Source organism: Pyrgilauda ruficollis, unplaced genomic scaffold, assembly GCF_017590135.1.
Source record: "Pyrgilauda ruficollis isolate IOZ18807 unplaced genomic scaffold, ASM1759013v1 scaffold21, whole genome shotgun sequence".
In the NCBI taxonomy this organism is placed as follows: Eukaryota; Metazoa; Chordata; class Aves; order Passeriformes; family Passeridae; genus Pyrgilauda; species Pyrgilauda ruficollis.
Genome location: NW_024520318.1, coordinates 1,165,746 through 1,183,423, shown reverse-complemented (window position 1 = coordinate 1,183,423; position 17,678 = coordinate 1,165,746). Strand labels below are relative to the sequence as shown.

At 44.4% G+C, this 17,678-nt stretch overlaps 1 protein-coding gene across 2 annotated transcripts in view; it reads left to right on the top strand.

Moving 5' to 3' along the window:
- The first annotated feature begins 12,818 nt into the window (after positions 1–12,818).
- The window catches only part of VEPH1 (ventricular zone expressed PH domain containing 1), a 47,132-nt gene continuing 42,272 nt past the window's right edge, over positions 12,819–17,678 (top strand). For both annotated transcript variants that reach the window (XM_041467613.1, XM_041467612.1), the window contains exons 1-3: positions 12,819–12,956; positions 13,541–13,756; positions 16,022–16,196. In XM_041467613.1, coding sequence (XP_041323547.1) covers positions 12,819–12,956; positions 13,541–13,756; positions 16,022–16,196 — 529 coding nt within the window. The remainder of the gene's footprint in view (positions 12,957–13,540; positions 13,757–16,021; positions 16,197–17,678) is intronic.

Below are 17,678 nucleotides of genomic sequence, written 5' to 3'. Positions count from 1 at the left end.
CAGCCTTGGCACAGGTCCTCTTTCTCACCTTGTCTCCTTTTGTTCCTGAATTTTTAAAAACTCATGTTAATCATAGGAAAAAAAGGAGCAAAAAGCAATTTGTATGTGGAAAAGTGGTGTAAAGATAACTCTAAAATCCTTCCAGAGACTAAAAAAAGTTTTCAGAAACAGAGATTGAGATTCCTGGATTTATCCCAGCCTGTTGCTGTCCCTGTTCTTGAATAAACACATCTTTGATGCCACGAGCTACATTTCATGACACTCCCTTAAAAAAGAAGTGACTAAAGAGAGGATAATGTGGAAGACAGCCAATTACTCCATAAATGTAAACGACATTAAAAGTGGTGTGTAACATTATATATTTATGGCTACAGTTTTGTTCTGCTGTCACATAAGAAAATGAATAATGCATCAGTCCAAGAACTTGTCATTAAGTGAATTTCTTTGTTGCCTTGCTACTAAAATATAAAAATCCTTTGTGTGTATATATGTGTGACATTAACCCCTCCTGGGAGCAAAATATAGGGTGGGTGAAGGCACTGTTAGAGTGGCAAATCAAAGTAGATTTTATCATTTTACAGGTGAAATAATGTTAAGGATTTGAAGACATTCAGGAAGTTTTTTGGTTTTTTCTGTGGATGAGAGGTGATAAATGCACTTCACTTCTGAAAAACAAACTCCTCAGTACAAGAAGGACAGGGATGCACTGAATCCAGGGGTCAGCCTGGAAATGGTTCAAAATCCAGCTGGAGGTGGCCCTGACCACCCTGCTGGGGCTGGGCTTGGTGGTCACTGGAGGAACCTCCCAGTCTCAACCCCACTCTAAGGGATGGAACACTGAATAATTACAAAGTTGAGACTCTTAGGTGGTTAAAGTTAAGCTGAAGAATCTGCTGAGCTGAGATCTGGAACCTCCTAAAAACGTCTCTGACATCCATGGTCTCCACCCCCAGCTCCCGTGGGTTTCCCTCTCTTTTCTGTGTTGCCTTCCTTTAATCCTTGTCCTCCCAAAGAGAGAAGTGACCATCTATTTACAGCCTGACAAGGGAGACCAGAGGGCCAATCTCACTGCTGATTAGGAGAAAATTGCCTTTATGGTTAAAGTCAGTTAAACTGGATATGGAATTTCAGGCCCCAGCTGAAATCCTCATCCTGTCCTGAGAGTCCTGCTGAGGGAAAAAAAGGAAACCCTAATTCAGTTGAATGAGGGTGAAACAATTTTGGTGTTGTGCCTCCCAGGCTCCTCAATGTAGATGCATGTGATGAGTTTGCACCTCTCAAAAGTAAGATTAAACTTACCTGAAATACCATTTATCTCAGAATGCATTAATCTGATTTTTTTTCTATTTTCTCCTATTTCTCCCTAACGTAATTGACAGCAAAATTGAATTGGTTTCCTACCGAGTTGGACTTGAAAGGTGAACACTGAATTTTCTATTACTTGGTTTTAATGCAATGTGTACACCTCACGATTTGATAAATTCAGACCTGCTGGGGAAAAGCCAGGAACCACATTTTGGACACAAAGGATCAGATCTTGTTTTATTTCATAGGATCTATTGGTTTAAATTTTGAAGTTATGAGAGGAAAATGGTTTCTCTGGAAAATGTGTTGAGAATTCAGGGAGTTGGTTTCTGCAGCAGGAACTTCTCAGGTTAGGGAGGATGTTGGAGGAAAAACAGATACAGGGACACCACACAAAAAACCCCCAGAACAACCACCCCATAAACAAACCCAAACTAACAAAACCCCCAAAACACAGAGAAACTGAGGAAATGGAAACTTAGTGAGGATTGCTCAGGAACAGGGCAGGACAACATGAGCAGAGTGAGAAAGAGATAAAAATAAAGAGATATTTCCTTCAAACGGAGACATTTGAGAGAGCAAAGAATCATTAATTCAGACACCGGAACAAACCAGTGGCCTGGTGTTTTCTGTTCCTAATGGAGTAGGGAAAAGTCTCTGGCTAATGAGTAATTTCCTAATTGTGGAGTGCTGAAAAGCTTTGCTTAGGGAAGCAACATCAGGGCAAACATCAGGCGAGCCTAGACCTGACAGCTCTTGCCTCAACAGGTTTGGTAAGCTCAAGGATTTTCCAATCCAACATTCTACAGTTTCATGTTTATTTACACAAAGAGTTCTACAAATCTAGCAAACAAAGCTGTGCCTGCCAAGCCACTTCCACATCAGTGCTGGTGTGAATTAATTTCAATAATGTTTCCTGTGAGGTGCTGCCTCTGTTCTGTTTTCCCCTGCCTGCTTTCCTTACGTTCCCAAGTGACTGCTGTGCTTAGCTCTGCTGCCGCTGTGAAACGAGGTGCTGGTGGAAGCGTGTTCCCCTTTCAAAGCCCTGTGCTCCTCTGAGGTGCAGCGTTAATGATGGAAAGCTTATTCAGCAGATGTTTTAGGCTTTTTAGTGCCTTGCTGAGGCATCTCTCCGTTGCCAGGAGGAGAACTGTGCTCAAGCAAGGTGTGAGCACTTTGCAGAGCAGGTAGTGCTTCTCTCCCGTGTAACTCAGCGCAAATCCCTGTGTTCATTTGCACTGCTACGGATTAGCTGGTTTCATTAGCAGCTTCAGAGGCCGGGTGATTAATATTAATAATCGCTGTTAGCCTATAGACTTAATTAGGGTGAGAAACAGCTGGATGCTGTGCGGAACCAGCCCTGGCTCCAGACGCGGTGTCTCTGCCCTGATTGCTGAGCTCTTAACTCGGGCAGCTGGGACTGCCAGGTCCGCACGGTTACCTGTCAATACCGCTCCTCCTTCCTGCTTCCAGGACCCTTTTAAAGGCTCCTGGCTCCTACCCAGGACCTGGCAGCGCGCTTGGAGCGGCCCCTGGAGTCGGGCGGGTTTTTTCTGTTTGGGATAGCTGCTTTTGCTCTCCTGGGTGAGTTTTCCTCCCTGCTGCTCTCAGGGACAGGGAGTTCGTTCCTTGGGCTGTCAGCAGCAGCTTTCTTCATTTGTTCATTTAAAAAACACTTGTGCGAGCCGAATGCAGCTTTTGAGCCCTTCGGGTACTGCGAAGTGGGAAAAGATTACAGGAATGTTAGGAGCGCGGGGCTGTGAAAGGGCTCCTGAGCGCGCAGAGCTGCAGCTCCCGTGGCACCGACCCAGCGCTCGATGCTGGGTCGGCTTCAGGGTCTGAAACCCCGGCAGCAGCGGAGTTATGCAGCTCAATTAGCACAGTTCATAAACTATGCAGCTCAATTAAGGAAGCCCTGTCTGTGGAAAGCCAAGCCAGTGGAAGGAGATGTCTGAAGTAATAAAATATGCGTTCAGTGGGGAAATGATGCAGGTGGCTAATGAAAATGTTACCTGAGATGTGAAATGTGAATGTGTGTGGGGATGTGAAAACAAGGCTGGGTGTGTTTGAGTTTGTCCAAAGGGAGGCTGAGGTGACTTTTTCTGTTGCTTGTGAATATTTTGGAGACCTCTCTGAGCCAGCAGTGGTTATAAAAAAAATGAGTATGCAAAGTTTCCCTATTTGTGATAAACTTTATCACCATGGTGGCGCAGCAGATGTTGGGTTTGTGATGCAAATGAGCCTTCGGAGCAGGGCAGCTGTTAATGAGCTCTGAGCATTGCACCAGGCAATACCCACCTGCAGACCCAAACAGCAGAGCCAGGGCTCGGCAGGGTTTGGCTCCTCCAAGACCTGGGTCATAATCCCAGAGTTTTATTCAGGGAAAACCCCTTTTAATTTCAGCAGGGGCTGTGACTGTGGCTGGTACACGGTAACTGGAGGAGAAGCGAGACTTGGTATGGCAACAAGGGGAACCTTTACGTGTCCTCAAGGCATTTGTGTCCTGGCTGATTCCACCAGAATCAGGGGAATGTTGCCTGATTTTAAGAATATGAGTGGATTAGGGGAACACTCGTGGGTGTCCTGCTTGGAGTGCACATATTTAAAGGCCATTTATAAGTGGTGCCCTGTCCTGGATCTGTCCCCTGCTGAGGCTACCCCAGCACAGAGCAGGATTTGAAACTCTTTATTTATCCCATTCCAGATTTCAGCCTCAAACCCAGGCAGTTATTAGCCAAACTGAAACCCTCTGGAGGTGTGATCTGTGAGTCCTGCACAATTCTCCTTGGATTTCCATGGCTGAGTCCTGGCATTCAACAGGATTTTGGCATTGGGACTGGCTGCAGGGACATAAACCTGATTTTGCCATTAGCCTGTTATGTTGGGAGGGGAGTGGGTTCTTATGAATACCCAAAATTAAAGAGACTCCAGCCTGACTGTGAAATTAATAGAGCTATCAACCCCCTCTCTGTCATTATACAACAATTGTTAATTATTTACAAGCAAAGTTCTGCAAGAACACTATTGTAGCTGTCGGCATTGTCGTTATTAAAATTAAAACACTTTGTCTGGGTGGAAGATAACATGAGTCATTTTGGTGAAATGTAATTGAAATGTAATGAATACGGAATATTCTGTTGCTTTTCCCCAATTAGTCAGAGGGAGAACAATAGCCTGTCTCTTCCCTAACAAGATGTTTGTTTTTAAAAGTCTAACAAAATAAATATTTCCAGGGCTTTGCTGAAAAAGGGCGTCATTCATTGTAGCTGTTGTAATAAAAATTAAAACCAATTTCTTTTCTTCCAGGATGGGGAAAAACCTATTTTCATAAAGTAAATTCTCTTCTGTCAGCTGGTGAAAGATCTATGTGAACCTTTTTGCTTTATTGCCACAATATCTTGGTTTGTCTTATTATTACAGCAAAGACTTTAAAGCTCATTTTTTTTCCACCCCCTGCCATGAGCACCTTCCACTATCACAGCCCAGTCCAGTCCAGCCTAGCCTTGGGCACTTCCAGGGATGGGGAATCCACAATCTCTGGGAGATTTTGGCTGCTATTAAAAGTCAAAATTAGGTTTATGGTGGGCAAAGGAAGCTCTGAATTCCTGCTGTACAAGGAATAAAGTTGTTATCAGATGCAGAAATAAAATCCAACCCCCTGCCTGTGCTCCCCTAGTCAGACCACCCTACCCTGTGAAATTTGTTACGTTAAAATCTCTTGTTTAGAAAATGAATTTCAGAGTGAGAATACTTCTGTCCTGCCATCATCTCACAAGCTTTTATACAGTCTCGTGGAAGTGGGAGAGAAGCTGTGTTCCTGTCGTTCCTGAGCTAAAAGGAAGATGTAGGAAACATACAATTGGATTTCCCTTAAAGAACAACAATAACTTTAACATCATTAAAGGAATGTGTTCACCCCCCATTAATTTTGTATTTGATTGCCCGGGCTGTGGTGCAATAAGCAGGAGCAAAAAAGCCATTAGGAGGAATTGCTATCAAAATTGAGGACCTGTGTGACTGAATGTGTATTCTAGGGAGCAGATTTTTTAAAAAAAACTATAATTTATAAACTCCTTCACTAATACAGAAGCCCTAACAAGAGTTGTACAAATGTTTCCCCTCATTATCTTTGGGCAAACAGGCTTTCCTTTCTCCCAGCAGCTGCCTAAGGGTGCTTGACCTTACACTTGGCTGTTCCCAGCTGGCTCCTTTGATATTTCTTTGGCTGTTATTAGAAAAATGTCCTTGCTGGGACACTCCCAGTGGGGCTTTGCTGCTGTGCTCTCCCAGGAGAGGAGGACACAGCCAGGCGCAGATCCCTAGGGTCAGTTTTAGTTAAGCTTGACTTGGTAGGAATCGGGGATTCGTTTATCAGAGGGAAGTTAAGGGGAAAAGTATGGACCTTCTTGGTGGGGAAGGATCAAGTGTGTGCTAAACTCCTCTGGAATGCTTTGGAGATCATTTCTGTTACAGCTGCCAAGCTCTGGAGGTGCTCAGGTAGGTCCTGGGCACGGGTCCCACCTGGGCAGGTCCCTTTGGAAGGGCTGGCTGAGGTTCAGGAGCTGGTGAGATGCCACAAGTGTCAGCTTAAAGGTGCATTTCCTCAGTGTCCTGCCCTCCCCTGACTTCTCTTTGGGCTAAAGCTCCTCCAGAGGCACTGAGAGGCTCCAGCCTTCGAGAAGAGGCCCCATAAGTAATATTAACTTCTGCAATTTCCTTGTTACTCTTAAGCGGGTTATTAATTAACTGAATGTAACCACTGGCTGTTGATAAATCCTTTTAACTAATTCAAATTCCATATCGAGCTGGGAGCACTTTCACTCGATCTGCTGCCCAAGTTAAACTGGGTGAGGAATTATTCCTGATGTGTTTTCCAGCACTGGGGTTGGGGCAGAGGGAGAGAAGATATTTGTTTGCTTGATTCCACATGACAACTCCAGGGTAACTGAATAGACTGTACGGTCGGCTTGACAGGGCTGAGCACCCGCCAGCAGCCTCGCTCACATACCAGAGCCAGGGGGATGGAAGGGGCACTGGCAGCTGGGATGGAGCCCATCCCAATTTCTCTACAGAGCGCCAATTTGCCATCAATTATTCATGTTTTTCTGAGGTCTCGCTTCTGAGAGGTATGAATAACTTAAATATGTGTTCGTGTAACAGCTAGAATAATGAATAAATTACTGCGAGGAGGGGAATTGGGGAGCAGGGCTGAGTGTTAAATAATGGAGGGAGTTTGGAGGGAATGCGGTCGTTAGCAGGGTGGCTGTGCCTGGGTTTCTCTGACTGCAGCAGCTGTGGCTAGGGGGTGTAGAAATGTGTTACAGTGATGCCTGTGAGGGGTGCTGTGAGTTGGCTGGGGGTGCCAGGGAAGGAAGAAGCAGTGTCTGTGTGTGGGACATGAACCTGCAGCACCCCTGGATCCTCCTGGGGCTCAGCTGTCTCCTTCCCCTCACCATGCTTGGGGCACTTTGTCCCTGAGCTCCAGAATTAAACCCTTGCTTTGGGGGCACGCTGGGGAGCTGCTGGTCCTATTAAATCACCAGCTGGAGAGACACTGGGGTGGACTGCCAGGTACCTGGGAGGAACTTCAGGACATTCAGTGCTTGTCTGGTGACTGCTGCTTCAGAAGACTTTAAGGTTCAGTGATTTTTGCATTTATTTACTGCTCTAGTCCAATTTTCCCTGCCAGAGTGGCATTTTTCATGACAGGGTCCCTGTATTCTGACCCTGCAGTCCCTCATGCTCTGCCCCATTTCCTCCTTCACTCCCTTTAGACAGAAATACACATTATTCCCTTTGTAAAATTTTAAACCAAATTCTTTTTCTGTAACATCACTGCAGTCTTGAAAATAAGTCACAGATCTAAAATCTCGTTAAGCAGCCTTGAAAATGAGCAGCTTTTGATGGCATCATTGTGACAGTGATGGAATTGGTGTTTGTTATGAAGAAATTTATTCCGTTTTAGCACTGTTGTTTAGTTTAGTCTAATATTTTAATATCATGGAAACATTTAAACATGGAATTGTTACAAATCTGCCTTACTGCTGTTAAAAATGCTATGTCTTATGAAGTGTTATATAAAGCATCAGTGTGTGCTGAACCAGCAGCCAAATAGGATTTCTTATAGATTGAAAATCAGAGAAAACTATCTTGACAGCACCCAGATTATCAAGTAATTTATGTATATGAAAAATTGATCAAGTTGTCGGTTTGCAGCAGTAGAAGTTGCCAAGTTCCTGAGTACATTCCTACATTCTGCAGCAGTGGCTCCTCCACGGGTTGTGCAGCCAAAATTGCCTCGGAGCTCGGTAGATCTGGTTCAGGCAGATTCTGACCCATAAACCTGCTGATTAAACCAGTTCATCACAGGGGAGAATATTCCCACATCTGGAAGGACCCTGAACTGCCTTCAGGCTGTGGTGGTGGCCCAGCCCTGGAATTCTGGTAGGAGAGATCTCTTACAAGGCTCTGTACTTGCTGACTGTCCTCAGTGGCCTCCACAGGGACACAGGTTCCTTGTGTCCAAGAGCTGGATGCTGACAGCAAGCCAGCTCCCAGCGCTGCTGCGAGGTGTTCCATCAGTAAATACCAGTTTTAACCCCTAAAATTAATTCTAGGAGTTAAAATTAATTAATACACTTCATAATTTATCATTTCATCATCTGGTCCAGCTCTGCATCCGTGGAATTTTAAGGGACGTGAAGTGTGGAAACCTGTCCTGACTGGAAAAAAGAGAGGCTCATAGGAAACAATGGTTGTCTTGTGGGAAGATTTTAAATATATGCAGCTGATCCCATGGGAACTGCTGCAGACTATTCACCCTGTGTGAAAATGATGCTCTCTCAATATAATCTTTAATCCTTTTCTTTCACTGAAAAATGTGAGAACTTTATTTCCAAGTTTTGAAAGAATGCTCTGTTTTAGGGAGTAAATGCTTTCCAAGCATAAAAATAAATTTTGATTAGTGCAAAACAGAGGGGAAAGGTTCTCTGAAATATCTGGTAATATTCTGTCCATGAATTGCATATGTAGATATTCTTGGGAAATGTATCCAGGCTTTTTTTTTTTTTCTTTCTTTCCCTGGGTTGGTGCAGGGGGGGAAGGAAGTATCCAGCAGTCTTGGCAATATTACAAACTTCTGTAACTCTTTGAGACAGAAATTCCACCAATTTTTTTCTTGTAAGATGGGGAAAAAGAATTCCAACAGAAGGGAATTCTACCTGAAACTCAAATCTTTCTTTGAGGATGATCCTAATCTTCCTGCCATTCATGGAAAAGGCAATGACAAGTAAATATGCAGTTGTTACAAACGTTTATCCCCAGAGCATGGAAATGCAAACCTGCTCTGTTCATTCATATGAATAACCAGCACAGGGCTCAGCAGAGCTGCTCCCCTGGCCTTTAAAGGGCTCAGGTCCTGAGGGTTAAACCCTTTTTGGTGAAAACCACTCATTCCTGGAGCAGTCCAGGGGGGAGTTTACATTCTGGAAAGGCAGAGTCACTAATGCCATTTTCCTTCTGTTTTCCTCCAGTGCCTTTCATCCAAAGCGCTCTGTGTAACCCATGGGTTAAGCATGGCAACATGGCTTCGAGGTAAGGAAAGAGTTTTTGTTTCCATTTTAAGGTTACTCAGAGCTCTGGGCTGTGTTGTGCCCACAGCTCCCAGTTCTCTGACATGAGTCTCTCCAGGTCGAGGGAATTCCCAGATCACTTTCCTCTCCTGTGGAATTTACTAGACGCTGTAAGTTACATTGTTGAAGTGGATGCTCATTCTATACCTTTTAGATTTTTGAAGATTTCAGAAAATGAGCATGGCCTTGCGTTTAGCAAAGAGCTTCGGCACCTGTGGTGGGTCAGCCCTTCTGTGGGGAATAAGAAACTGGAAATGGGAGCATCCCTGTCCTCATTGCAGCTCCAGCAAGGGAGAAACCAGAAAATCCAGTAAAGGTTCACTTAACATGAACTCCAGTGGCCTGAGTTCCCTAAAATTCCTTAAACAAAGTGAAGGCTTTCCTGCTGGATGTTGTGTAACACAGAACGAGACAAAAAAAAGTCATTGTGCAATTATGTGAAGGTTGTAGTTCTGTTTTCAGTGGGATAACACCCAGAAAATCAAGCAGCTGCATTTACATTTCAAGTCTTTTGGATGTTAAGGAAATTATTGTCTTGTAGAATTTCCTTCACTATAAATATTTTTTAAAAATTATCTTCTCCCTTCCTCTGGTTTAAAAGATTATATTTTTTTCTTGTCCTTCTAATGTCATTCTGCAGAAGCTGAGCTCCTGATAAACTGTAGGGCTCAGTCTTTCAGCTCAAGTTCAAATGGCTTTTGGATGCCTGTAGGTCCAACTGCCCTTTTACATGGGATTTTTATTGTTAATCTTCTATTATTGGGGGAATTATTTTGCAAACAGACCAATTCAGTAGCTTCAAGTTCTGAAACCTGTCAGGCTGGCTTTTATTCTGATTGCTTCTGATAAGGAGCTTTGGTAAGAATGCTGTGCCTGCAGCAAGTGGAGAGACTCACCTTGGAGGGGAGCAGCTTCAAGGTCCCAGGGAAAGGGTGGCTCTTTCAGCTTGGCATGAAACGGGAAAGGGGGTGTTGAAAATCAGATCAAACCTTGGAATTAATGTGGGACTGCACCAGAACCAGTGCAAATGGTTTGTGTTATAAGCTGAGGGTTTTTCCCTGCATAATGATGAGTTGAAGTTTGTTCCCAGTGCTGGAGTTCCTGCTTTTTTCCCCATGTTTTGGCCTTGGAAAGGTGTGAATTCCTGCTGTGAATCCCCACTCTGCAGTGCCAGGAGATCCAGGCAGGATGGACAAACTTTGGCCAAACCCTTTGCCTTGTCCATTCCTTCTGTGTGTGGGACACAAATACAGCCAGTGAGAAAACTCCGATGGGTGGTGTGGAGTCAAGCTGCTGGAGATTCAAGGTGATGAGACAGCTCAGGAGTTACACCCTGCAGCAGTTTTATTGCCCAGCTTGACCCTTTAAAAAAAGAAAATTTAAAAGTGACATTTTATAAGACACATGATTTGTTTTCTCTCTTGCTCAGTGCCAGCTGCCTATTAATAGCAAATCTTGTAGTGAGCAAGGAAATGCTTAAGGAACAATTCTCTTTAATGCTGATGGAAGGAAAGTATTTCCAGCACTGTTACACAATGTAAGCATTAAGAGGATTTGCTATAATTCCATTTCCAAGAGCTCACAATAAATAAATGTTTTCCTGCATTATCCTGAGTGTTGTCTATAAAACTCCCATAAAAGTCTCTGTTTGGGTAGAGCTCAGGACCTCTCTGAGAAGCTGTTGTGCAGGTGCACACCCAGGGGAGGATCATTTGCAGAAGGCCAATGGTATTCCCAAGGATCAGGGAATATCCTGAGCTGGAAGGGACCCAGGAGGATGATGAAGCCCAGCTCCTGCAGAAAGGACTGCTGTGTTTCAGAGCAGCTGATCCAAGGGAGGGCCCAACAGACCTTCCTTCCTGGAGCACTTTTCTGTATTATGTGGGCACATTTTGTTGTGCTGCTCCTGAGGCTCATGTTAAAAGCCAAAGCAAACCTCAGACCCTCTTTTGTGCTCATGTAAAGGCTGCAAAACAACAGCATTTATTCCTTTGGCCAGGAAATCTCCTCTCCAGCAAGGCTGTTCACTTGTTGTCTTTCTTTCAAACAGTGTGAGCTTACTCAGGGCTGTTACCCTCCTTCCCAGGGAAGGATAGCTTTCCACTAACACAGAGAGTTCTGTTTCCTCTATTAAAAACAACTGCCCTCAAGTGGACCAGGCTTTGTATTTTGCCCTGGAAACAGAGCAGCTCATTCAGAGATAAGGCCTCCCTGCATTTGGGTTCCTTGGTCACCTGACGGAGCCCTGGGTAACTTTTAGGCTGCTTTAGTCTGCATTCCTGGGATGCCTTCCCTGTGGCACCGCGATTCACAGCTCCGGGATGCCTGCCTGCCTGCCAGCCTTCCCTGCTTCCTGCTGCCCCTGCCCGGGGGGACAGGAGCAAAGGGACAGGCTGTGTCCCCAGAGCTCCTGTCCCCATCCCTGAGGAGGGTTTGTCCCCAGAGCTCCTGTCCCCATCCCTGAGGAAGCTTTGTCCCCAGAGCTCCTGTCCCCATCCCTGAGGATGGCCTGGGAGGATCCCAAGCAGGTAAAAAAAAATCTATGTCTGGGGCTTTCTGAACCTTTATTTTTGGACTTGGGAACGGCTGAGTGTGAGCAGGTGAGCGTACCTGTCCTCCCACCCTCTCTGTGGTTCGGGTGGGTGATTTGTGCCTCGGGATTTGCAGACTCAGCTCCTTTCTGCTTCTGCTCGATGGGATTGGGAGTGCTGTGCAATGGCATTGTAGAGCTGGGCAAATTAAAACAGCCCTGCCTTGTGGCATTAGCAGGTGCAGTGTGCTGCCTGTTAAAATAGAGATTGGTCCAGGGAGCTGCTTCCAGAAGGTTCTCAGTGTTTTGCCTTGGTTTTGCACCTTCTGTGGATGCCCCCACCTGGCAGTGTTCAAAGCCAGACTGGGCAAGGCTTTGGGCAGCCTGGGCTAGTGGGAGGTGGCCCTGCCCATGGCAAGGGGGCTGGGACTGGATGGGCTTTAAGGTCCCTCCCAACTCATTCATGTTCCTTGATTCTATTATTATATTTTACTTTTTTTTCCCCCTGAAAAAGAGAATAAAATAGAGATTAAGGGTACTCCATATCTCAAATAATTATAAGTGATGTGTCTTGTGGCTTTGTCAACTCCAGAGAAGAATCCAGAGGAATTGACACTCAGAGTGAATCCAGGAGTTGTTTTGGGACTCAAGTGCAGGATGCTTCCCAAAGTGTGAGCCTGGCTCAGCCTCTGCTCCATTCCTGAGCCAAGGAGAAGAGCAGAGTTTCATCTCAGCCAAGGCTTTGTTTTACAGGAGTTTAAAAGACCCTAGGGATCATTTTGGCAACAAAAGTGACAGTTTGTTCTAAACAAAGCTCGCTATCTTCTCAATCTTGCTAGTAATGTTTTTCTGAGTCAAGACACAACAATCCAGGAAACAAAGGAAGAGGCTTCACCCTCCTCCTCCTGGAGCTCTGCTCCTGACCAGGGAAAGGGGTTTGGAACCTTCAGCAGCTGGTCGAGGGACCAGCCTGCTCAGGAAACATGCATGGAAATGAAGAAAACCTTGGGTTCTGTTATTAGGTATTTTTTAATCTAATTTTAAGCTACTTAGTGTTTGACGGTGAAAATATACACAGGTCATGAATGTGCTTGAGGATGTCCCTGGCTCAGGAGTTCTGTGTGACACTTTCACACACATTTAAAAATCTTTGCTAAAATGGAATATGTCAAACAATGCATTTGCTAATGTTTTGTTTTGTTTTCTTTTCTTTAAGACTGGGGCCAAGGAAGCCTTGAAATACAGCCCAGATTTATCCTTCCTATGAACCTGATTGCTCCTGGCCGGGCCCGTTCCCGTTTTGTGCCCAGCTGAGTGCCCATGGTGCCTGCAGAGGGCGGCTGAGCAGGGCCATGCATCACCTCTTCGGGCTGGTTTTGGCACAGAAGGACCTGTCCCGGGCAGGGGATCTCTTCTCCCTGGAGGATGCTGAGATCGAAGGAAGCCTCTCTGAAGCTCTTGAACAGATCAGAATTATTAGTTCAGCTGCAGTGAGTGAAACATTGTCCTTAATAAAATTTTTAATGGGATTATATTGTATTAATAAGGGGGGTATATAAACAATCTAAATTTCTGATAAGACTTGAAGAGCAGATATTTTAAATATATTTATAAAATATTTATATTTTATGTATATATATTTATCTTTTTCTATTTTATATATTAATCTTTTTATATATCTATATAAATATTTATATTTTAAATATTTTAAAATATTTTAAAATATTTTAAATATTTTAAAATATTTAAAAATATTTTAAATATTTAAATATTTAAATCTGATGACAAAATCCAGTTCCCACCAGCTTCAAAGATATTTCAAGTTCATCTTTATAATAATTTTTATTAAATTGTTATTTAAAGCATATTAAAGATCATATGCAATTACAGGGGTCCATACCTTCCCAGTAATGAGAATTAAGTCCTGTGGGATAACAAATTCCAGAGTTCTATCAGGCTGAACATTTGTTGTAAAGGTGGACATGGAAAAAAGGACCCTGGAATGCTACAAAAACTGAACTGGGTGGGGTCCTGGCAGAGCAGTTTGGTGGCAGGTGTGTTTTGCTTGCCCCAGGACTACCAGACCAACGACAACGACCAGGCCGTGGTGGAGATCTGCATCACCCGCATCACCACGGCCATCAGGGAGACTGCCTCCATCGAGAGGCACGGCAAGGCCCTGGTGGCTCTCTGGGAGTCCTGTCTGGAGCACAACCTGACACCCTCTGGCAAGGACGAGGATGCCCCACATGCCAAAATTGCGTCTGACATCATGAGCTGCATCCTGCAGGTAGAGCTGGGCTGAGAGCAGCAGTGCTGTGTTCTCGTTGCCAGTTGTTATTGTTTTTAAAATGTTTTGGTAACTCTCTTTTTGGGTGCTTGTGAGCGGTTTATGTTTAAAACTCAGAGCTGGGGGGATTGCACCGTTCTGATTCCTCCTCTCCTGAAATCATTGAGGTAGCTCATAGAATCATGGAATGGTTTGGGTTGGAAGGACCTCAAAGCCCGTCCAGTGCCACCCCTGCCATGGCAGGGACACCTCCCACTGTCCCAGGTGTTCCAGCCCTGTCCAGCCTGGCCTGGGGCGCTGCCAGGGATGGGGCAGCCACAGCTGAGTTATAAATGTACATTTGCTGCTCCCTAAAACAGAGCTTTTATTGGCAAGTTCCTTTGCATTAAAACAAAGAGGTATAAACGGAGGTTTTCCAGCAGATGTGGGGGACAGTTGGAACAATAATGAATATCTGCCAGCTGGGCTGGATCTCAGGCAGGTCTCTGTTGATATCAGCAGCAGGGAGGTCCCCAAGGTTTGCAAACATCACTGTATCGCTTTATTGAAATCTGCTCTTCATTGTCACCTCCACATCTTCTGAGTGTGCCTTCCTGCCCTGATGTTTATCATGGAACAAATGAAACCTTTCTCCTTCCCTCTGAATTCAAACCTTTTCTTAACTAAGGATTTTATCTTTATTGTAAGGGGTGGGGGGGGGAAAAAAGGATTGTTCTTTAGAATTTTCTTAGATCTTTTAAATCCTAGTCAGAGAGCCAAGCCTTATCTTCCCATTCTTTGTGTGGAGTAGCAGAGCAATAACTTGGAGCAGCATTTGGCTCCTGCTCCGTGGTGTCTCAGCCAAACATAACAAGGCATTATGTTGATTTAAACATGCTGCTGCAGAAAGCTTCATTTATTTGGAGGGCTTTTCTCATTAAAGATGCAGCTTTTGGTCATATGGCAGCTGCCAGAATGATCTGTCTTGGCACCCAAGGGGTGGCTGCAGCCCCTTCTTCCTCAGGGGTCTCTGGGAGGGAGTGTCCACTGCTTGGCAAGTCTCTGCTGCAAGGGAGAATCCTCAGAGCTGCTCAAACTCTGTGGAATAATAGATTTGGGGTTTCTCAGTCTAAATTTATTCTAGTCAGAGCTGCTCCAGAATGAAAGTCCAGAAAGTCTGCTCTGCCTTCCTTCGCAGTGTTCTGTTGCTGCCTCGAACATCTGGGTTCCAGGTTTGCCTGGGATTTCAGCTGCTAATTAGACATAATCACACTGCGGGATTATTTTCAGAAACAGGGATGTGCTCCAGTTTCAAAGATCTGAGTGGAGAGCACAGCACTGGTTAAGGAGGCTCCAGGAGGAATGTGGGTGCTCAGTGACACACAAATGTGTCCTGCTGCTGTGGGAATTCATCAGGCAATGGATGTGTGTGCTTTGTACACACAATTTTCTGTATAAGTAATAGCAGAAAACCTTTCCTGCCCTTGATTCCAAACCCCAGCGTACACTCAGAGACCCTGAGACTTCAGAGGCTTGGAGCCATTTTAGGAAGAGGAGTTTGCACTCCTGAAGGATCTCAGTGTTCAGAGGAATTGGCTGGAGGTGCCCAGAGCAGCTGTGGCTGCCCCTGGATCCCTGGCAGTGCCCAAGGCCAGGCTGGACACTGGGGCTGGAGCACCTGGGACAGTGGAAGGTGTCCCTGCCATGGCAGGGGTGGCACTGGGCGAGTTTTAATGTCCCTTCCAACCCAAATCATTCTGGGATTCTGTGAGTTTAAATAAAAATATGAAATCTTAATGATTACAGAATAATTAATGATCAATACTAGAGCTATTACACTGTGAGCAAGTGTCCAGTGTAGTTCCAGGGAAAGGCTGCTCCAAGGTGTTTCCTGTGCTTTGGGATGTTGGATACAGCCTCTGTCTTCCCAGGAGCACCAAACACCAAATCTCTCATTAGAAATGGTGGCATGTAGCTAGTGCACTTCATATCTTCTGTATTTTATTTATATTGATTTTTATTTATGCACCACATATTTTGTTAGTGCCCCGCTGCTTCCTCTAGCAGAAGACAAAAATAGGACTATTCTTAACATTTCCTGCTGCAGTAGTTTTAAATTTCTGTATTTGCTCTTTCTTTGACTCCTGCCTTCAGTGGTGGTAGCAAAACATGACTTTCTTGACAAGTTTTTTTTCTCTTTTCCCCTGGTTGCTTTGACTTTGTTTCCCTACTCTGCCCAGCACAAGGCTTTTATATAAATCTTTTTTTTTTCCCCCATTTTTGCAGAATTACAACCAGCCTCCAGTGATGGCCTTGGCTGTGCCAGTGGCAGTGAAATTCCTGCAGAGGGGCAACAAGGAGCTGTGCAGGAACATGTCCAGTTACCTGTCCTTGGCTGCCATTGCCAAGGCTGAGCTGCTGGCTGAGCACACAGAAACCATCGTCAGGAGTGTCCTGCAAGGTAGGCCCAGCCCAGAGCTGGGGTTTAATCCAGGTGTGTGACCAGATCAGGCTGTGCTAGGCATGTACAGAACCATGATCTTATAGAATCAATCAATCATTAGGGGTGGGAAAGACTCCAGGATCAATTCAACCATTGAACAAATCATATGAGCTGTGTAAAGCAGACCTATGGAAATATCTATAAATGTGATCAAATGTATTAATCACACTCTAACAGCAGGCTTTCTCAAGGAATATGTGAATTTACTGCACCTCTGGAGGTTTTGGTATGGATTGGCTGACCCACAGGGCAGGAAATACATCTGTACTCGTTAATATTCCCTGCTAATGGACTCCAAATTATCAGCCCTGATATGAGGCACCAGCCATGGAGCTCTTATCCTCTTAGTGTCATTGGCAAGGCTCCAAAAGAGAAATGGGGATGAAATTAATCCCATTCTGTGGTGGAATAGTCAGATGGAAGATATAAAAGCTTTGTAGTGGTTCTTTCATTTTGCCTACGTTATTAGCTTTATATAGAACAATGTTGCTAATCTCTTTACATTTTATTTTTTTGTGGTTTAAAAAGCCAGAAATATTCATTCCTCTATAAAAGGAACTCCAAGTGAATTGGAGTAATAAAGTTCACAGTGTTTGTTGCAACACAGTGCTACTGCAGTGCTAAAATCAGTGTTCTCCTTTGAGTAGGGATAATAGCAGTAAGTAGCCATAACTAATTATTAAAATAACATTGTTATGAAGATGTTAAGCCCTCAAAATAAACATGTGCATCCTGTATTTATTAATTTATAAATTCATTTATAAATTTATTCTTTTAAGACTTACTAATGTGCTAATGTTGTGTTGCCTCTTGTAAATGTTGGGTATTGACAGAAAGAAATAGTGAGTATATTCATGGTTTTGGGAAAAGTGATGCACAGCCACAATGGAAGGTTTCAGCATGGCTGAGTTGTGTATTTATGCTCTTCCACCAGCAGATGTTGCTGTGGATATCAGGCCTCTGCCAAACCTGAGCTGAGACAGGAGAAGGACCCCTCCAAGACAAAGCATTTCAGGTATGAGCTGCAGTAAGAGGAGCAGCCAGGAAGGATTTCAGGAGATCTTTTTGAGGATTTTCCTTTTCCTGCTGCATTTCAGGGACATTTGTTTTCACTTAATGGAGGGCACTGAACAGAGGGAGGATTTGAGAGTGGTTTTGCCCTTGCACAATGGTGGGACCCTGAGTGTTTCTGTAACTCTGAAGATCTGGGTTTTGGCTGCCAAAGATGAACAGAGGTAATGTTTCATTGTTCTCTAGCTAAGGTTATTTGCAGATATTACTTAGTGAGGGATTTTTGTCAAGTTTACTGCCAAGCATTTATAATGTAGATACATTTTTATTGCAGAGTAACAGGAGAAATCCCAGCAAACAGAGCAATTCTTTTCCCTTAAATAAGCAGTGCTGCCAAAACTTTGGAGCAGTGCGTACAACTTTAGGTAT